The 22,208-nt window shown below is 35.6% G+C and overlaps 1 protein-coding gene across 1 annotated transcript; it reads left to right on the forward strand.

Annotated features, from left to right (window-relative positions):
• The first annotated feature begins 589 nt into the window (after positions 1-589).
• LOC140872331 (myosin-15) lies at positions 590-22,006 on the forward strand. Its single transcript, XM_073275151.1, has 38 exons — positions 590-1,151; positions 1,256-1,399; positions 3,307-3,452; positions 3,544-3,700; positions 3,960-4,018; positions 4,466-4,622; positions 5,325-5,474; positions 5,560-5,696; positions 5,878-6,024; positions 6,114-6,215; positions 6,772-6,829; positions 6,922-7,023; positions 7,637-7,674; positions 7,764-7,890; positions 7,972-8,145; positions 9,609-9,740; positions 10,140-10,249; positions 10,914-10,974; positions 11,310-11,487; positions 12,009-12,214; positions 12,628-12,747; positions 13,399-13,497; positions 14,160-14,381; positions 14,949-15,088; positions 15,212-15,323; positions 15,555-15,605; positions 15,725-15,814; positions 15,974-16,144; positions 18,731-18,871; positions 19,305-19,481; positions 20,123-20,260; positions 20,350-20,420; positions 20,498-20,597; positions 20,673-20,729; positions 20,821-20,877; positions 20,987-21,067; positions 21,163-21,245; positions 21,518-22,006. The coding sequence occupies exons 1-38, from the start codon at positions 1,032-1,034 to the stop codon at positions 21,639-21,641; spliced, it is 4,539 nt and encodes a 1,512-aa protein (XP_073131252.1). The 5' UTR covers positions 590-1,031; the 3' UTR covers positions 21,642-22,006.
• Positions 22,007-22,208: the final 202 nt, after the last annotated feature.

A 22,208-nucleotide genomic window follows, 5' to 3' on the forward strand; every position in this document is an offset into this window, starting at 1 on the left:
TCAGCAAAAAAATAAACACACTGACCGTTGATTGATCAAAATAATCGATTTTCGAAGTTATTGTATCAAAACCAAAATTGAAAAGTTACTAGATAAAAACAAAAAAAGCAAGTTATTGGATCCAAACACATATTTTTACAATATACATTTTTTTTAAAAAAAAAAAAATCACATACAGCTAATTTCTTGGATTTGGAGGTGTGGAGTTGTGATTGAAGTCGAGAAAAACACCTGGGAAATCAAATGGATAAGATGAAAGATGGTGTAATGTATGGATGGATCTTTACATATTTCCAAATATAAATAGAGATTAATTTTATATTATTGTAAGAGGTAGAGAATTCAAACAAAATTTTTTGGTTTCAGTGGGATCCATAGAACAATCTTGTTAATCTAAGTCATCACAAAATAATGAAAACAAAAGAATATCCACAGCCATACGTCCGATTGTGATGGGATAATAAAACAAATAATATATCTCCCCTGCACGTTGTCTTAATTTACAAGCAAAATGAAATAATAAAATAAAATACACACGGCAGAGCCGTTGACGTGTCATCTTCGATGGTTTACAGGCAACGTCAAGCGATGCCCACAAATTTTTTTGTTTTGGTTTTTGGGAAGTAATTTTCCAATTTCCGTGATTTTCAAGATTATATAAAATAATAAAAAAATAATTTACTTGTGGGGGGGTGCAGTGAAATTTGAAATTTGAAGGAATGGAGTTGAAAGAACAGTGTTGTCATAACTCATAAGTAAAGGAGCTGCCTTTTTTCGGTATTTTGAATAATAAATATATATTTATAACTGTAAGGAATTGGCTGGGAGGTCTGTATTGCATATTTTGACTATCGGGTACCCTTCCTATTAGGGCGGGAAGCTGAAAAATTTCGCCTTTAAGTGATATATTTATTCTGATTTTATCAATGGGGACTAGGGTTTTGTGATTTTGTGTAGTATATTCAAATTTCGAAAGCTGTTCATCTTTTTGCTGTGATACTGTTGTCTGGGAATCGGAGGAGAAGTGAAAAATGGCTCTCCGGAAGGGGACGTTGGTGTGGGTGGAAGATAAGAACTCGGCTTGGGTTGCAGCTGAAGTTGTCGATTTTGTCGGTAAACAAGTTCAGCTCCTTACTGTATCCGGCAAAAAGGTGATTTCTTTTTATGTTTTTCTTCGTAGGTAGTTTTTCCAAAAAATCGAGCTTGGACACTGCGTAGTGATTGGTCTTGTATTGGAATATGTGTTGTTATGCAGGTGCTGGCGTTGCCGGAGAAATTGCATGTGCGGGACACGGAGGCAGAGCTTGGAGGAGTGGACGACATGACAAAATTGACTTATTTGAATGAGCCTGGAGTTCTTGATAATCTGCAGAGAAGATACGCCCTCAACGAAATATATGTGAGCTCTTTAATGGCTTTCACTTTCTTGTTTTGGTCACATTGTAGGCTCTCTTGTATGAATTAGAGGGGAAAAAGTTAGTTTGCAAGCTTCACGTATGCCTTATTGTTGTACCGCTTCTGAGAATCGAAAAGTTGGCGCACTTGTATGAATTGGCAACTACTGTTGATTTTAGCATAGTTTCAATTGGTTACCATTCGCTGTTAAGGCATTTGTATGTTTAAAGCGGTGGTGATGCCGATGGAACTTTCATGAGCTTTTAGATACGCTGTATATCCATTATGAAGAGAGGTTTGGTTATTACATGAATTAATTGTTATGTGCCCAGTTCCCTTCGAAGGAAAGTTTTTTGTGCTTTTTAGATCTCACTTTTGCTCATTTTTTTCAAGTCGTGCAGTAACTAGTCTCGATTAGTTTGACAATCTTATCATCTCTTTGGCTGTAAACAAATCTTCCACCTGCAATTCTACAAAGTCAAAATTCTAAAAGCATAAAGCTAACGTCTGCTATTATTTCTACCATTTGGGCCTTAATACCTTGTAGATATTAATGCGTATCATGTTTCAATTTGAAAGCATGCTGAAAAAGCAATTATGTTAATTTATTGTCGTTTCTACTTCAAAGAGTAAAAGGATCAGTTTCACTGCATTCTAGTGTTTGGTTCAATAGCTTCTGAGCTTGGGAACTTTTCCTGGCCATTGCTACATAATAAATATGTTTTTATGCTTAGAATGATGCTGCACGGCTTGCTAGCATAGAGATATTTATTTTCATTTTTTATGTTGAAGATGTCTGAGCGGTAGCAGGATTATACTTTTTGATAGGGACACACAGCGTACAGGTTTAAGATGACATCAAGAAGGATATGATTAGTTGAATTCGATATGGGCTTGAATTTGAAGAGAACCATTTTTATATTGCACATCAAAATACTACTTTGCAAAATGTCTCTCAATTATAAAAGCAAGAAAAATCAAGAAACATTGGCAAAAAATACTCTGAATCAGTGTCGCAAGGAAAGAAAGATTTGAGGTTGAACTTGCGAAGAATCCAACATATTGTTGCCAGAATAGATGATTGCATACTAAAACCGTTTGGTCTTATGTATGCATTCCAACTACCTAATTACTTGTACAGATAGTGGTACATGATAAGCTGTACATAAATGTTAGCATTGTGTGAACTTTATACCTGGTTGGTGCTTCAATGATTCCATGTTAGCGGTGGTTGTTATTTGCTCCTCGTGAATCTTAGATGTGATCGCCTTCTACCTAACCACATTCAGTTAGCATGCAATTAGGATTATTAGCATAAACGATGAAAACAAGTTAACCGTTTACTTTAATAATGCTAATTGCATGTGAATTAAACGTGATCAGTTAACGGGCCCTCACATTAGAGGGGCTTCTTATAGAGTTGAAACTGTGGAACAAGGCTTATGATGCCTCATTTGGATGTTTCCTTTTAGCTCGATGGATTGTTCTGTGCCTGGTTTCATTTCCGTGTATGGCTATTATTTGGTTTTTTGACTTTGTATTTTTTGTAGATATTACTCTTTTGCCAGGTTCAAAGTGTTTGAATCATGCACTTGTCAGTTAAACGAATATAAAAAGAGGCTACAAGCAGTAAAGTTTTATTGTTTTGTAGTATCTAAGTCGATTTATGCATCAGATCAGGGCACCTGGTCGTTTGTTTTGAGAAAATACAATTTTTGGTTTTTTAATAAATTGTGCATTGGTTTATCATATCAAATTTCCATTTAAAATCTAAGCTTTGTAACTTTTGATTTTGGACGTGCATATATATATATGTGTGTGTGTGTGTATTTAATCTTTTTCTTCTTATAAGAGGGTTTTCACGATCCCGGTCTCTGTTTTTTGTCTGACATAGCTTTGTGTCCATGTTAGACATATACAGGAAGCATTCTGATAGCAGTTAACCCATTTACCAAGCTTCCTCATTTATATAACATGCACATGATGGAGCAGTATAAAGGTGCTCCATTTGGTGAACTGAGCCCCCATGTATTTGCAGTGGCTGATGCATCTTACAGGTTTTCCTCGTTTGAATACTTTGTTATGGTTAAAATTCAATCATTATGCTTGTGCAATCTGGTCATTGCTGGTCTGATATTTATGGTCCAGAGCAATGATGAGTGAGGGTAAGAGCCAATCTATACTGGTCAGTGGAGAAAGTGGGGCCGGAAAAACTGAGACAACAAAGTTGTTAATGCAATATCTTACGCATGTTGGTGGACGTGTTACTTGTGATGATAGAACTGTTGAACAACAAGTTCTCGAGGTAGGATTTTAATCTATTTTATCATCTAGTGCTTGTTGACTTAACACTTGCACTATAAAACTAATAGCTGTAGGCATCGGTCTTTTTCAATAAGTTTTTTCTCGTGTCAGTGGATATGTGATGATACAGAAAAATAACATACTATTGTGGTTAAGAAACCTAATAAAAAATTTATTACACTATTGTTACTGTGATTCTGTGAACCAAGATGTGTTGTTGAGCTGCAATCAATGCTAACATCTACCTGTTTCTTTTTTAGTCAAACCCACTTTTGGAGGCATTTGGTAATGCAAGAACTGTTAGGAATGATAATTCAAGGTATCTTATGACACTCATGCTTATGTTTGAGCAGAATTTCTTCCCGACAGTTGATAGTACGGACTGGAATTTCACTGTTTAAACTACTCGTGACATTGATAAATATGAAGATGATTTTTTTGTCGAATTTTTGTAGAACTGAGACCTGATCAATGTATAACATCTGATTGAAGTCTGAATTTATTGCTTTTGTTAATCTTTTCTTGATGATTTCATGGTTTCTTTCAAATGAAATATTACATATATATGAAAGGAATAATATTAATCTAACTATCAGTTTACCCAGCAGATCAACTGAAGCTTGTACTGTTCCAGGCTATGCCTTTGTATTTGTTTCCTGTCCTCAACAGTGTTGTGGAAAAAATGACAAAGCTTCATCATTTGACTTAGATCTTCTATCCTTGATCAATTCTGGATTATAATGCTATCTTTTCTGCTTACATGCAGTCGCTTTGGAAAATTTGTTGAAATCCAGTTTAATTCAAGTGGCCGAATTTCGGGAGCTGCAATTAGAACATACCTTCTGGAGCGATCTCGTGTTGTTCAAATAACTGACCCAGAGAGAAACTACCACTGTTTCTATCAGTTGTGTGCATCCGGCAGGGTACTCTCAATCATTATTTGTGTGCATCTGGCACTGTTTTTATCAGTTGCTTGCATCTGACATGCATCTCTTCAAGATTGATTTAGTAAATTGAAATTCGAATGTTTGTGCATTTAAGATTGTGATAAGACTTTTTCTGATGTTTAAAGTATTTAATAAAGCAATAATCGAATGTACTCCCTTCTTTACTGGTTTGGATGTGGTGCACTGGTGATTATAAATCAATGGTTTGGATGTGGTGCACTGGTGATTATGAATCATTTCATTGATTTTCACATGTGACATGACTAATTTGCTATCAATTTTAAGTAGCTGTGGCTCGTCGTGCTTTTTTGTTGCAGTCTTACATTGTCTAGCAAATACATTCCAGAAATGTTTAAAATGACACCTCCTAAACCATCTAATGGAACTCATAGCTTTTACTCTGTTTGCCTCTTACTTCGATTATAGCTTGCAGCTTTTAGTTTAGTCGCGCATAACATGCTGAGTTACGTGTCATAGAAAGTAACCCCTCCGTAAATGTAGATAAATAGTCATTTTTTTTAATTGTATGTGCTTAGTTTGTTGACATGAGATTGTGCACAATTTTATTGGTTGTGGATGAACATCAGTTGTTAAAAGTTCAATACAATGTTGTCTTCCCTTATCTTTTAGCTCTTTTAACTTCCAGATTTCATGTTTGTGGCCACTGTTTTTGTTCAGGATGCAGAGACCTACAAACTAGGTCATCCCAGCGAGTATCATTACCTGAATCAGAGTAAGACTTATGAGTTAGATGGAGTGAGCAGTGCTGAAGAATACATGAGAACAAAGAGAGCAATGAGTATAGTTGGCATAAGTGAGGAGGAACAGGTTTGTCACACTAAAAGCTGCAAACTTCTTTAATCATGCGATTGATATTTCTTTGGCTTGTCTTTTTATTTGCATTTTCCCACAGGAATCAATATTTCGAACCTTGGCTGCTATTCTTCATCTTGGAAATGTGGACTTCTCTCCTGGAAAAGAGCATGATTCATCAGTCATGAAGGATCAGAATTCTGTTATGCATTTGCAGATTGCTGCTGATCTTTTTATGTAGGCAACCTTTTTGTTCCTAGATAGTTCTGATTATATTTTTGTTACTCGTACCCTGGCCTGTTTTTTGCCTTGTTGACTTGTTGTTTATCTATGTGTTGGTTACCTGTGTAGTATTATTGTTTTTTTTACGAGGTTGGTTCATTTGCTTTCAGAATCATTTGTTGTTCACTTTCCTCAGGTGTGATGTTAATCTTTTGCTAGACACACTTTGCACGCGCTCAATTCAAACTTATGAAGGCATAATAGTGAAAGCTCTAGATTGTAACGCTGCTGTGGCTGGCCGGGATGCTTTAGCCAAGACTGTTTATGCTCGGCTGTTTGATTGGTACGCTGAATATCTTATGGATTGTTGATACGGCGCTTGATTACATTAATTACATGAATGTTGATCTGGACGATTTCTATACGTTTCAGGCTTGTTGAGAAGGTTAATAGATCAGTTGGACAAGATCTGGATTCTAAGATACAAATTGGAGTTCTGGACATTTATGGGTTTGAATGCTTTAAGTCGAACAGGTAAATCATCATTGATTTGTTTTTTCCCCCATTTGAAAACACATACTTGTTAATTCCTATAATATCTGGACAAAGATTGAAAACTAGATTGAAAAAAAAAAGCTCGACCAAGCAAGGAAGACCATGTAATATGTAGTATTAGCTTGAATGGCATCAATTTGGTTGTTTTAAAAGACCCGTATTGAGGTGGAATTTTGAAAACCTGAGGCAAATGACTGAATGAGCTTCTTTAGAATGTCATCATGTATGAGGGGAAATATAAGTGCTTCATTCTAGCTGTTCTTGGTCGATTATGTTAATAATTTGCTAGTGTTGGTCTGGTCTTTTGCCTTTTTGGTGCATAATTGGGATTTGGAAACCAGATATCAGAGCTCCTTTATTGTTGGTAAACCGTAAACAGCATAGTTCCATGTTTCTGCTGGTCTCTATGTGGATTACCTATTCTCAATTTTGATGGTTGTCTGCTTCGGGAACTTAACTTTTTATCCTGCTTTTAAGCTTATATTTTAAAATTTTATTTCTGGTGAACTTGGCTAATCTGCTTCCATTTGGACAGTTTTGAGCAATTCTGCATCAATTTCGCGAATGAGAAACTCCAACAACACTTTAATGAGGTGATGCATGATTTTTTGGTGAATGTGGTCATGATGTGCTTGGTCTTTGCTTAGTTTTATTCTTATCTTCTTTCGTTCTTTCTTTTTCTCAGCACGTGTTCAAGATGGAGCAGGAGGAATATCGAAGAGAAGAAATTGATTGGAGCTATATAGAATTTATTGACAATCAAGATGTTCTGGACTTGATAGAGAAGGTCTTTCATTACCTTTCATTCGACTAGTTTGATATCTGATGGAATTAAGATCTGATGCTCTTATTACTTTTGAGTTTTGATCTTATCTTTCATGCGATCAAAGTCAACATTTTTCCACAATTCCTGTCAAGGAGCAGCTGTATGGATAGCAACCATACTAAGATTTGAAATGATTTGACTAATCTTGATAATTTGACCTGCTTATGCCGCATGCTTACCACCCATGATGTCTGCTTTAGCTTGAAACTTGTTTGTGTGACTATATGGTTAGAGTAAATCATGTTTATGTGTGAAGATCCTGAAGTTGAGTTTTGTATTCCATGCGGTTGATTGTTTAGAGTTATATTTGAAAAACAGTACAAACAGTAAGCTGAAGTTTTTCATGCTTTAATATAATTAACTGTAGAGACACCTCATGTGCTCTTGAAATCAAGAGTCATTTGCCGCCTCTGAAATCACTCTAAAATCTTCAAGTGATTAACTTTTTTGCTAAACATTACTCTGTATTTTTCACTTTCAAAAAGGACTACAAAAGGATATGTTTCTTTTATTTATTCATTTGGTGCTAATGTTTCTCGTTTGGACTCAAGCTTTATATCCATTCTTTTCGCAGAAACCCATTGGAATAATTGCTCTGTTGGATGAAGCTTGGTACAATAATATTATCTGACTTCTTCTGAGTTGCTTTTATTTGTTTTGTGGACTCACTCTGATCGTAACGCTCTACTTTTTTCATGCAGCATGTTTCCCAAATCAACGCACAAAACATTTTCAAACAAGCTATTGCAGAATTTTCGATCACACCCACGATGGGAAAGCGCAAAATTTTCTGAAACAGATTTTATTATTTCACACTATGCTGGCAAAGTATGTTATAAGTTATATAGAGTCTCTACACATTGCTAATTTTGTTATCATTGATATTATTTACTTTCCCTATTTCTTTAGGTCAATTATCAGACTGATACATTTTTAGACAAAAATCGTGATTATGTTGTGGTTGAACACTGCAACTTATTAGCTTCTTCAAAGTGTTCTTTCATTGCTGGCCTTTTTCCAGCACTACCTGAAGAAGCTTCTCGATCATCATATAAGTTTTCATCGGTGGCATCTCGTTTTAAGGTACCAAATATAGGCTTTAATCTATTCCTTATTAATATCTTAAAAATAGACGTCGGTGCATAAATTATTTCTTTTGTTATTATGTGGGGCATTTTAACTGTTTAACAGCTGGGATGATATTAGGCTGTTAACCTGTTATTATAAATCACCTGGTTTGATACCTTATATTGTAGAATCTTTGCTGAGCTGATTTTCTGCTTTTCGTAAGAGAGAGCTTCAGATGGCAGTTGTATCGATCTTATAATTTTTTAAAATGTTTTCTCCTTCTAATTTTTGTTGTGAACTTGTGATTGCCTTTTTGGATGGCCTGGAACTCTTGGTGTTTTGACCGGTTAAAACAGAAATAGTTGTCAAGTTACTTCTTGGTGGAAGTGTTGCAAGTTGCAACCACAACAAGAAATGCACAAAGATATAAAAATATATAAAGTGAATGTATGTTGATGAAATAAAAAAGGAACTCCCAGATAAATGTCTTTGTACAACGCTAGCTCACGCTAGTACTTGACAATCAAGAAAAGAAAATTCTAACTCGCCTCTAGCAACATTCCTTCCATATATACTCCCCTTCACACTTGTGTGTCTGCCCTCTACTTTCTTCTAGAATAATCAAATTTAATTGTGGGCTTTTCACCCGCTATGTGACTCTCTTCTTTTTGGGCCACAACAGGAAGACTATCTGCTGTTCATACTTTGGTCCTCTCTTCCTTTTAGATTTGGTTGATCTTATTCTGTGCTAGTTGCTTGGCAATGTGTGTCGGCTTTAACTTGTGGGAAATAAAAAGAATTGACTCTCTTAAAGAGAGGGATTGAGAAATCTCTACCAGCTGATGGGAAGAGTCTATCAGGCTGGTGTTCTTTCAGGACTCCACAGTAATAAACTGTAAATTATTTTACATAAAATATGGAGCAAAATTGGATATCATGTGGTAAATCCTTTTTTGCATTTCCGAGGCTCGTTCCAACCACATGAGCTGTGTCAGCCCGATGTTCTCTCAGGACTCTGCAGATTCTTTAAAATCTTCACTCTCTTAGAGCCTAGAAGTCATTAAAATCTACATATAAGGCCCCGAAATAATGAACCTTTGAATTGTCACTGATTACATTTACATGCCACAAACAAGTAAAAATTGATTCAAAATTACTAAAAGATTACGTATTACTTCTGCTATGTCAGTCATCTGTTTACGATAAGTTATCAGTAGAATTGATTTATAAACTATCGTGGTATTTAATTACGTAATTTGGATGTGATTCTTTTATGTTTTAGGCTCTTGTTGTCTGTGCTTAGCTTAACTGCTGTAAAGTGTTATATTTACTTCAGTTTTATTTTGTCCCCACCTATGTTTGAGTTCTCACTTTAGTTGCTTGAATTACATGTTGCTCCAAGAATCCACTCTCCCATTTGCTTCATACTTATTACTCTACTCATAATGGGTCAGTCACTCCTTTGTACTTAATCGCAGCAACAACTTCAAGCACTTATGGAAACCCTCAGCTCTACAGAGCCACACTACATTCGATGTGTGAAGCCAAACTCGTCCAATCGGCCTCACAGGTTTGAGAATCAGAGCATACTACATCAATTGCGTTGCGGGGTTAGTGCCAGCAAACTTCTTACCATCACATGTTTCATATAAGTCTCAATATTTTTTTGTCAAGAGTTTTGGTTGGTTGCAAATGGTGGTTCTCATTGTATTTTCAATCTTAGAGGTCCATTAAGGCCTGCGAGCTGCGAAGTGATCATGTTTCAATAATTTTCTTCTGAATACAAAGACTCTTTTGTAAATCAAGAACTTTCTGATTCAAGCTTAACTGATCATCTAAAACATTCTAGTGCTCTTTTCATTCGTCCTTTTTGCTTGTCTGGAAACACAGGAGTCAGGAGATAGGCACCAATGGTGTTTATTACTCACAAAAGTTATTTTAGATTGATTTATTTGTTTCAATTGTGGCCCATATAAATTTATTAAATGCATTTTTCTTCAATTTTGTAGGGTGTTTTAGAGGCTGTCCGTATTAGTCTGGCAGGTTACCCTACACGGAAGACTTATCATGAGTTTGTAGATCGATATGGGATTATTTTCTTAGATATTATGGTTGGAAGGTGTGATTTTTAATTTTCTCATTTTTTTTACAAAAATTTGTTTTGAATAAACTTTAAGTTATCTCATTTAATGTCAGCTTCATAGTGTGTTTTCTTTTCTTCCTTTTCATGGTACTTTATGGTGTAGAGTAGGCAGCCTTTCTCTTGCTATACATTTGACTCATGATCTGTTTCGGTAGTATATTTTTTTATCTCTATTTTGTTATAGATATCATGGTTGGAAGGTGGGATTCTTAATTTTCTCAGTTCGATTTTTTTAAGAAAATTTGTTGTGAATTAACTCTAGGTTATCGTATAATTTTCAGCTTCACTCTGTCTTTAGTGTATTTTCTTTTCTTCCCTTTCCTGGTATTTTATGGTATACAGTTGGCAGCCTTTCTCTTGCCATATATGTGACTCTTGATCTTGTTCGGTAGTAAATTTTTTGTTTCACTCTTTTGTGGGTCTCTTCATCATCATGGAGAATGAACACGTCAACATATTGGCATCTGCATATTCGTTCAAACATGGTATCAAATTTGTTGCAAATTACTGGACTGTTGATCTTAAGTGCATAAGATTTAAAAAATTTGATACAGTACAGTGTCTCTTTCTTGCTCATGATTGTGGTTTCTTGTTTGAATTTTTTAGACAAGTTGAGTATTCACCTTTTTTTTTGTTGCAGTTATGATGCCAGAACCATGACTGAGAAAATATTACAGAGATTAAATCTTGGGAACTTTCAGGTTAGTTTGTCAGTAGTCAGTGGTGAACACGCCAGATTTCCATCTGCTGCTATGTAGTCTTTAATTCTGAATTTTTCTATGTTTCTTTCATGACGCCTGTAGACTAGGATCAATTCTTGTAAATAAATATTTGATAGTGTTATGATTTTATTTGATATCTTAGTCAAATATTATAAGTTTGGTCGGAGAAAATCAGTAATTTCTGATTAGTAGGGATTCTCTCATTGTTGTGTATATACAAGTGTAATATGCTTCACATAATAATACAGAAAATATATTTCTCCCAAAGTTCTACACAAATGCATGTTTTTATATTTTTCCCTTCTCCTTTGCAGTTGGGAAAAACCAAAGTTTTCCTTAGGGCTGGACAGATTGGTATCTTAGACTCACGGCGGGCTGAGGTTTTGGATACTGCAGCCAAGTGTATTCAGAGTCGTTTGCGGACATTTGTTACCCGCAGGGATTTTGTTACAAGACGTGTTGCTGCAATTTCTTTGCAAGCATCTTGCAGAGGTAGTTTTTACATGAACTTGAAAACAGCCTGCAAATTGTGGCTTCTGTGTTGTCATACATTTGGATAAAAGACTTGGTGGAAAAATCCCAGTCGCTTGGCTCAGATAATGCTGTGAATTTTTGTGGCTGAATACAATGACTGAGGATGACGACCTCTGATTTTTATGTATGTTGTCGCCAGTATGTTTATGTTTTCAGTTGACCAAAATTAGAGGAATTATGATAATCAAAAGCATTGTTAATTAGTGGAGCATAACCTTTCTCGAGCTGAAGAGGATGCTTGATATTTGTATTTTTGTGATTTGATAATGCAGAACTTTCATCTGTACGAGTTATTTAGGGATTAGCATCATCAAGTTACATCTCCGTGTGTAAACCATTTCCTTTCTACCTTAGTAGCGTCGTGAATATGCACAATTTGGTGATGCAAATCATGTGGACTTGAGAGCAATGTTTTATTATTTGGCGAAAATTTGACAACAAAGTGGTTTTCAATTTATGGTTTTATCATTCTTGTGTAGGGTATCTGGACCGAAATAGGTTTGCTTTTATGCGGGAGACAGCTGCTGCCATTGTGATGCAGAAATATGTCAGATGCTGGTTTTTGAGGCATAAATATATGCAACTCTGTGCTGCCTCTCTACTCATACAATCTACTATCCGTGGTTTCTTATCCCGCCAGAAGTTTCTTTATTGGAAAGAACACAGTGCTGCCACTGTTATCCAGGTAGCGTTATTAGGTTCTGTTATTTGTGTTTTGAATTTTTTCTTAGATCAGAATTTGTTTGCAATGTGTTTGTGGAGGAATCTTCTTGGACTTTCTGATTCACAATGAACAGCCATACTTGCCCACGGAACATCAAATATTTGAGGAATCATTTTTATGACTTTGACTCGCTTTAAGCATGTTTTGCATTGTTTTGTTTTATGATGCAACACGCTTTGCAATTTGATATTTTGCATTATTTTGTTTGACTTTTGTAATTATTTTCTTGTGGGTTATCTGAAAATTTTTCTTTGTTCAAGCATGTGGATAATATTAAATCACAGAAGTAATTCTACAATACTTCTACAAGTGAAGTAAACAAAGAATTCCAAGGAATGTTTTTGTTTACATTTTACAAATTACATTTGTCTCAGGCCCATTGGCGGATGTTCAAGGTTCGCTCGATCTATCACAACCGTCAATCTAAGATTATTAAAATACAATGTCTGTGGAGGCAAAAGTTTGCAAAAAGAGAATTTAGGAGGCTTAAAAAGGTGAGCACATTGTTTTGTCTCATGGGTTCTGAAGATTTTTTTCTCTTATTTTGACGTGGTATGTTGCAATTTCGGCACATCTTAAATTTGTCGTGCAATATAGGAGGTGTTAGGATGTTGTCATTCTCGATGTATAATCACTTTTAACCTTCATTGTTTCCTCCGTGGTTCAAATTAGAAAATTAGTATTTAGGTGGGTGAAATATGAAGTATTTTAAGATTTATAAAAGTCTTAACATTCTTGGTTACTGCTTCAAATCAATTGTGGGAAGGATTCAGTCGTTTGGATTTAATTTGTGTTGTTGTTTTTATGAATTCTTGTACAACACATTTACATGATATAATATGGCGTATGGTCCAATATAAAATTGTGTGGCATTCAAAGTATTTATAGGTGAAACATTAATTTTTACCGTGTTTTCCTGCTTAGTCAGCCATTTCTTTTATGGATCCTTATTTTACTTTTGGTTGGTTATTGAATTGGCAATGATAGTTTTGTTTGCAGTTAAACTATGTCTGGTGTTTACCCGTAGTTCTTAAAAGGCACATCTGGCCAACTCTCTGTCAGATTTCATTGTTATTCCAATGATACATCTGACCTGGACATATTGGTACTTTCTTCATAACTAACCTTCTCCATTTCTTTTTCAGGAGGCTAATGAGGCTGGTGCCTTGCGTTTAGCAAAGAGCAAGCTCGAAAAGCAATTGGAGGATCTCACTTGGCGATGGCATCTGGAGAAAAAATTGCGGGTATTAATTATTGGAATATTTACGGAAGAATTAAGAATAAGCAATGATGACATTCTGTTCTTAATACATTTCATTTTGGTTTTCTGCTATACACTACCAAAATTTTCAGACTTGGCCAGTTTAAAGTGTTTGTGGTAGAGTTGAGATCTATAAATTTTTTCCGCTAACAATATTAAGTTTGTGCTGCCTTTTCTTCCTTGTATGTTTATAGCATGTGGCATGTGATTAAAAACCCTCATCTTAGTGATTTATAATTGGTGGATTAATTTGATCTTTAATCATGTTTCACCCAAAAAAAAAACTAAGAAGGTTTGCTTAGATGGATGTTTCTGTTTTTAGATTATTTTACTGTCGGACATGTATGGTGTCTTTCATACATCCCAAACTTCTTGCCCTCTATGTTCTGTTGATTATTTTATCTTATTAGAAGTATTCATATTGTTACAAACTTCAAGATTGTGGTTAATAAAATGAATTTGGGAGTGTATTCACCTTAGTTATTTTGTGTCATGCATTTGCTTTGTTTATCATATATAATATGAATTGTCATTATATAAAACATGTCCAGTAAACATGCACATATGAACAAGTTTTTTGTTGCCTTATGGTTCGAAAAGAAATCATAATGTGCCACACCTTTTGTCTCTGATTTTGGAGTGCAGGTTTCCAATGAAGAAACTAAACTATTGGAAATTTCGAAACTTCAAAAGATTGTGGAATCGCTAAGACTTCAACTTGATGCTGCCAAACTTGCAACCGTTAACGAGTGCAATAAGAACATAGTGCTTGAAAGACAGCTTGAATTATCAGCTAAGGAAAAATCAGCATCGGAAAAAGAAATATATTCTTTGACTGAACTGAGGAGTGAAAATACCCTTTTAAAGGTAGTCTTGCATGAGCTATTGTCTGTGTTCAGATTGATTGTGATTTGATCATCTTGCCTTCTTCTGTTAAAGATTTTTTTATCCCTCTGTGGTTATTTTAATTAAGCATTTAAAATTTTGTTTATATTAAGATGATGTTTTTGTTTTTCCTGTTTGTGATATTGCCTATTAGATAATTCTATTAATGCTTCTGATCTACGACATAATTTGATGTAGATAAATTGAAAATTTTAATGATATTTGTAATATTGGCATTTTTTTCCCATTTTGTATTTCTGTCAGATTTGTGCATTAAAGTTTAAATCTGTAATATTTTATGACCTAAGTTGTGGGTCATCAGCTTTTTCACATTTTCAACTTTTTTAAACAATTTTTTTATCTCTGAATAAAGTGCTCATATTTCACTTTTAATTGGTTATGTGACTTTATCTCTACTTTATTATTTGCAAAATTTCCACACCATGCTGCTACCATTGTTACCCTGTTGCTTATTCTAGGTTTGAGATAATAACTTGAGAACTTGTATTCACTAGATGACTCATGAACTTCAATAATCTACTTTTTCAGAGTTCCTTGAATGCATTGGAAGAGAGAAACTCATCTTTGGAGCAAGAACTGGCCAAGGCTAAAGAAGATGGCAGTAAAACTCTTGCAAAGTTGGACCAAGTTGAAAAGACATGTCTGCAACTCCAACAGAATATGCAGAGGTATTCCCTCTGTTAGTACATCTACCTTCTTATAAGCCCAATGGCACCATCACGAATATTCTTAATTTGAAGAGATGTTTTTGCACATGCTTAGTTGTGACCATTGTGAGTCTTTTGCATCAGTATGGAAGAGAAGCTCTTGAATCTGGAGAATGAAAATCTTATCCTACGCCAGAAGGCCTTGAATCTGTCTCCAAGAAGTAACCGACCTGGGTTTGTCAAACCTCTCTTTGATGTAAGCAGTCCTTGTATAAAAAACGCTTGTAGCTTAACTATTGCACAACTTATGTAATTTAGCATATAATCTGGCTTGTAAGCTCTGCTTCACAGAGAAAATGTGGCACATGATGATTAGCTCATAACTAATGAGTGCTTTTGCTTTTGAATCGGAAATTAGTCGGATCTCCTGCTCCTCTCAATTTATAACTATTCTTGTAACAAATGGTTCCTTTACCTTCTGAAACAGAAATTCTCTGCTGCGCTTGTTCTTTCTTCTGCAGATCAGAAGTCTTCATATGTAAGTTTGGTGTCTCCATCAAATGACTGCTCAGTTTAATGGTTCCATTAAATGACTGCTCAGTTTGGTGGCTCCATTAAATGACTGCTCGCATTTTTCCTCTTTCCCTTTTACTGTAGGAATCACCGACACCTTCCAAGTTTATACCATCGCTGTCACAAGGCTTTTCTGATTCTCGCCGGACAAAATCAGTTGCTGATAATCATCAGGTTTTGTCTCTTTCTGGATTTTGTTTGGGTGATTAGGGCATGCTTTCTGGCAGAAAAATGGCTTAAAATGGAAGTGTTCTAGTTACCCGGAAACCTTGTTTTTGTACGAAGATAAAAACAGTTGTGTTTATCCCACTTCATGAATCGAAACTGTTGCAGGTGAACTTTGAAATTCTATCACGCTGCATTAAGGAGAATTTGGGTTTCAAAGATGGAAAACCAACAGCTGCTTGTGTCATCTATAGATACCTTCTTCATTGGCATGCCTTTGAATCTGAGAGGACTGTCTACTTTGATTTCGTTATTGAGAACATCAACAATGTTATGAAGGTTATTTATATCTTACTGATTATATGAGTTTTAAATTTTGTCCAAGTCCATTTTATATATTGTATTTGTTTTTAATTTTTGTTTTAATGCTTGCCATAATCTGTAGAATCTGGTTAATGAATTGCTTTTATCAATAAAAGCTTGTAGGAAGAATATGAGGTTTATTCTGTAGTACACACTTCTTTTGTTTTTTTAAACATCTTATTTTGTGGCATAATTGGTCATAATATTTATTTATTTTAATCAAAGTTTTTATTGGCATTGTTTGTACGCTAAAAACTCAGGTCAAAATACTGGAAATATATTTAAGATTTAAATATTATATAAATGATAAATTAACTCAACAGTTTCATGGTTATGTGTGTTGGTGTATTGATTTGTGTCCCACATAGGTTGGCTAAATAACTTGGAGCTCTTTATATAAACAAGGACAAACCTCACCTCTTGAGCTAGCTTTTGAGGTGAGTTAGCTCTTGAGCTAGCTTTTGAGGTGAGTTAGGTCCAAGTTTAATTATTAACATGGTATCAAAGTCCGGGTTCCCGTTATGTGTTGGACGGCCCATAGTTGGCCTCACCCGTCCCATAGTTGGCCACCCATTTAATATATCCACGTTCCAGTCGTTTCATTCCTGGGCGTGAGAGGGGTGTGTTGGTGTATTGATTTGTGTCCCACATAGGTTGGCTAAATAACCTGGAGCTCTTTATATGAACAAGGACAAACCTCACCTCTTGAGCTAGCTTTTGAGGTGAGTTAGGTCCAAGTTTGCAAAGAACGAGGATTGGAATAATAATTCTGTATATTCAATAGACTACAAGGTACACATTTAAATAGAATACAAAGAGAGAATCTAATCTCCTAAAAACAGAAAGATAATATACTCTTACCAAGTTACAAATATTTGACAAATCCTACCAACCATGAAAATATTCACACAATCTACTTTATATTTTATTTTATTCTACACTCCCCCTCAAGCTTGACTGTAGATGTTGATGAGACCAAGCTTTCCAACAAGAAATTCATGAGTTTGTTCAGACAATCCTTTTGTGAGTAGATCAGCAAGTTGATGAGTTGTGGGAACATATTCAAGCCTGACAATCCCTCCGTCAATTTTTTCTTTAATAAAGTGCCGATCTACTTCAACATGCTTAGTTCTGTCATGATGAACGGGGTTGTGAACTATACTGATGGCAGATTTGTTGTCACAGTAGAGTTGCATAGGTTCTGTACACTCCATTTTAAGTTCTTTCATCACTCTTTGGATCCAGATGAGCTCGCATACTCCATGTGCCATTGACCTATACTCAGCTTCTGCACTACTTCTTGCAACCACCGACTGTTTCTTGCTTCGCCAAGTTACTAAATTACCCCACACTCGGGTACAATATCCTGATGTTGACTTTCGATCAGTAAAAGAGTCTGCCCAGTCTGCATCTGTGAATGCACTCACTCTTCGATCATCACATTTTGCAAAGAATAGACCTCGACCAGGTGTTTGCTTCAAATATCTCAATATTTTGTAAACTGCATCAAGATGACCTTGACAAGGTGAATGCATGTATTGACTTACGAGACTAACTGCAAATGCAATATCTGGGCGGGTATGTGAGAGGTAGATGAGTTTTCCCATGAGTCGCTGATAACTTTCTTTATCTATTGAATTTCCCTCCAACATTTGTTTTTTATTCCCCAATTCAATCGGTGTTTGGCTTGGCCTGCACCCTAACATTCCAGTTTCCTCCAATAGATCCAATGTATACTTTCGTTGAGAAATAGAAATCCCTTTCTTGCTTCTAGCAATTTCCATTCCCAAGAAGTATCTCAGTGTCCCAAGGTCTTTAACTTCGAACTCCTTAGCCATCATCAGCTTAATGTTCTGCATTTCTTGATTGTCTTCTCCTGTGACAATTATATCATCAACATACACTATAAGAATGGTCATTTTCCCGTTCTTGGAGTGTTTAACGAATAGTGTATGGTCTGCTTGTCCCTGACTGTAGCCGGTGAGATATCCCATTTTTTCTCGGCCACATATTACAATTTTGACAGATTGTGCCCACTGTAAGTAATTGTGACCGTTGAGTTTGTGGGCAGTGATTTGAAGAGATGAATTATCACTCCCGGAAAGAGGAGCAAGAGGCGCTGGCGATTTCTCAGAATTCTCATCGGTTTTTGATGAGTCCGATGACATTTTTTGGAGATGATGACTGCGAGAGAGGAGGCTGATTTCGAACTTTCTGGCTTTGATACCATGCAACGAACGAGGATTGGAATAATAATTATGTATATTCAATAGACTACAAGGTACACATTTAAATAGAATACAAAGAGAGAATCTAATCTCTTGAAAACAGAAAGATAATATACTCTTACCAAGTTACAAATATTTGACAAATCCTACCAACCATAGAAATATTCACACAATCTACTTTATATTTTATTTTATTCTACATTATGCTTAAATATGCTCAAGTTGATATGTGACAGTTGCAATGTGGCATTTAAAAGGCATATAATTGCTATCATTTATGATTGTGTTGAAAACTGCATCTGTTTTACACGTTCTTATATGGTTTTTATTTTAGGAGGGTAATGACGACGCCACTTTGCCTTACTGGTTATCTAATGCATCAGCACTTTTATGCCTTCTTCAAAGAAACCAGCGCTCAAATGGGTTTCTGACTACTTCTTCTCAGCGATCAGGGCTGAATGGGAGGGTAACACACGTAAGTTTTCTGATGATCTAATATCAAATTAATATGTAAGTTTGGGTGGACTGAAGATGTTATTTTGGTGACATTGTCGGAGTTTAAAGCTCTGCTGAAACATGGTTTTTGCTTGGGGGGATCCGATGCACTGCATGCAACTTGTGTGTAACAAGCACTTTCTTCATCATGAAAGTTTCTTGATCAAGGATTTTCTATGTCTCACATTTGTCATCAACCATGATAGATAAGAGTGTCCAAATAAATTCTTTATTGAACAAATCCTATATAACTTCAAGGCATCAGGTGCCATTTTATATGGTTGGTAGTCAATACGCGCTTTTTGGTTGCTAGTATACTCTGTCAGCACATTCAGTTTTTTCCCCCCTTGTATCCAGCACTTTCTTTAAAGTGTTACTGCGACAAAATTAATGTCCTGGTTATTGTTTCTCAGGGACCAAAACCGTCTTTCAAGTATCTTGGATCAGATGATGGTTTATCACACATGGAAGCAAAATATCCAGCTATATTATTCAAACAACAGTTGACTGCTTGTGTAGAAAAAATTTTTGGGCTGATCCGGGATAATTTGAAGAAAGAAATATCTCCACTACTGGGACAATGTATTCAGGTGTCTTGTTTACCTTTGTTCCTTGGAAATGCTAAGCTGCCTGGTTCACATCTTTTCAAATCGATAGACCTAAACAATGATATATCCTTTGTACCAACTCGTTTTTTTTGTGATCCCATTGGTGCTCGTCATCTGCTTAAACCTAAGTATATTTATTCCCTTTTATAAAAAAAAATACTTGTATCCTTGTGATATTAGACATCATTTTGTTTTCTTTGTTGGTTGAGATACTCAGGTGCTAGTATGTATTCCATATCTGGAATCTTATAGATCAGTAATATCATCAAATTTTGGTTTCTGTTTAAAATGATCAAAGTTCTTACTGCGATTACTTTTTTTTACTGGGTTTCACTAGATGCTAGTATGACTAGGGTTTTTTCTGGAAATGTGCAGTCAGCCAGGTCAGGTAGATTGCCATTGTGCAGCTCTGTGGTCATACCCTATTCTTTATTTCTAAAACTTCCCCTGATGGGGAATTGGCAGTGTACTGATTTTTGTGATACTATTTCCTGTGTGCATCTTTGGGTCGAAATTGGAGGTCTAACCGTCTCAAGCAAGCTCTCGTTCTTGAAATTCGCTGAAAATAATCTTTCTCATTCTAAACGCCTATGCCTAATAATACTCTTTGTTCTGTTCAAAAGGCACCAAAAAATCAAAGAGTCCATGGTGGAAAATTATCTAGGTCCCCCTCTGGAGTTCCTCAGCAATCACCAAGCAGTGAGTGGGATAGCATCATCAAATTCCTGGATTCATTTATGGGCCGTTTACGTGGAAATCATGTCAGCATGCTTTTCTGTATCCATAACATTCCATTGTCTACTCCATTTGGTTTTTAAGTTTATTAATGGACTGATTCATTGACTTCCAGGTTCCTTCTTTTTTCATCCGGAAACTCACTACGCAAGTGTTCTCTTTCATCAATATACAATTGTTTAATAGGTATGATTTATGACTTCAAATACTTAAACGTTGCCCCCTTCGGACAAGATGAAATAACTTGCCGAACTTATTTGCAGTCTTCTACTTCGTCGAGAATGCTGCACATTTACCAATGGTGAATATGTCAAATCTGGTTTGGCTGAATTAGAAAAATGGATAGTCAATGCCACAGAGGAGGTATTTTGTATTTATTTCTGGTTTGCTTTTATTTTCCTGTACAGATTGGGTATTCTTAAGCGTTTTCAAATGCAGTTTGCAGGAACCTCTTGGCATGAGCTAAATTACATCAGACAAGCTGTTGGATTTCTGGTACATCAAATACCGCTTTATTCTTCTCGTATGCTATTGAATCTTTTAATGTGCAGTTACACAATACTCATAGTTGTGACTACCAATCTAGGTGATACATCAAAAGAGGAAAAAATCTTTAGATGAGATCAGACAGGATCTTTGCCCGGTATGACCTTTGTTAGTTTACATGCACAGTTATGCACCTTTCAATTAATTCTGTGTGAAGAATGTTATCAGTTAGTCTCATCATATTTCGATACTGAATGATTTGACAGAAGCTGACGGTTAGGCAAATCTATCGAATAAGTACAATGTACTGGGATGATAAGTATGGGACTCACAGTGTGTCGGCTGAGGTAAGTGGTTTAGCCAATTGCCTAGTGACAGCTTATTACGTTGTTGGATTGTGATTTAAATGACATTTTATGTTTATCCATGTTTTGTTTGGCAGGTTGTGTCTCAGATGAGGGAGATTGTAAATAAGGATTCACAGAGTTTGTCGTCAAATTCCTTTTTATTGGATGACGATCTTAGGTGACAACTTGCTGCTCTGTTAGAATATTAGTGATAAAATGCATCTTATATAAAATTATGGTTAACCTCATGAATAATATGTTCATAACTTGTTCTGCTTCTAACTCTGCTACATCCAACTTTCGCACTGGTTGCTTGGTTGAACAAATTCCATTCATGAAAATCCTGCATTTTGTTGGTGCTCTATATGTGTTTTACAATAAATCATGTATTTAAACTGTTGATAAGTTTTCTTATTTGCTGCTCTGCTTTTCCTTTTCGTATATCTGCAGCATTCCTTTCTCCACTGAAGATGTATACATGGCGATTCCGGCAATTGATCCTTCAGATATTGAGCTTCCAGAGTTCCTTTCAGAATATCCTTCAGCAAAACTACCGCAGCAGACTTTGAAGTAAAATATTGTCCCACTTTGTTTTGACAGTATGGCTTGTTGATCATGTGTCCAGCTGTGGACACGGGAGGCCGAGGTACCATGCATTTATCTTGATCCTTATCCCTGTTGGTTGGAATGTTGAGTTGCCTAAGATAAGGACGGTTTTTTTGAGATCAAGGGGAGTTTAAGATGATGGAAGAAGTGTCACATATTGGTCAATGCCATAAGAATACTCAAATGTAATTTAGGTTAGGACATCATGTGATTGTACAAAGGAATAGGTAGCAATTTTACTCCAAGGCTCAAGATGAAATCTTTCTCAAGCTTTTCATTGAGCTATGTACATTATTCAATTCAATATCTTAGCAATGATGCCATTTTGTTGTATTCTTTGCATCTTCTCTGTCATTACTTTAACATGCACTACAGATGTACTTTATGGTTGCATGTTTGGGCATTTCGAGTTGGCTTTCTTTGTGTTTTATTCGCTTTTTGTATTACATGAATCTTTGGTATATATTGATATATGTACATCAGTTCTATTAAAAAACGTGAGACTTGAAACCATGAATTATTGAATTTTAAAAAT

This window comes from Henckelia pumila, unplaced genomic scaffold (assembly GCF_033568475.1).
Source record: "Henckelia pumila isolate YLH828 unplaced genomic scaffold, ASM3356847v2 CTG_461:::fragment_3, whole genome shotgun sequence".
Lineage (NCBI taxonomy): Eukaryota > Viridiplantae > Streptophyta > Magnoliopsida > Lamiales > Gesneriaceae > Henckelia > Henckelia pumila.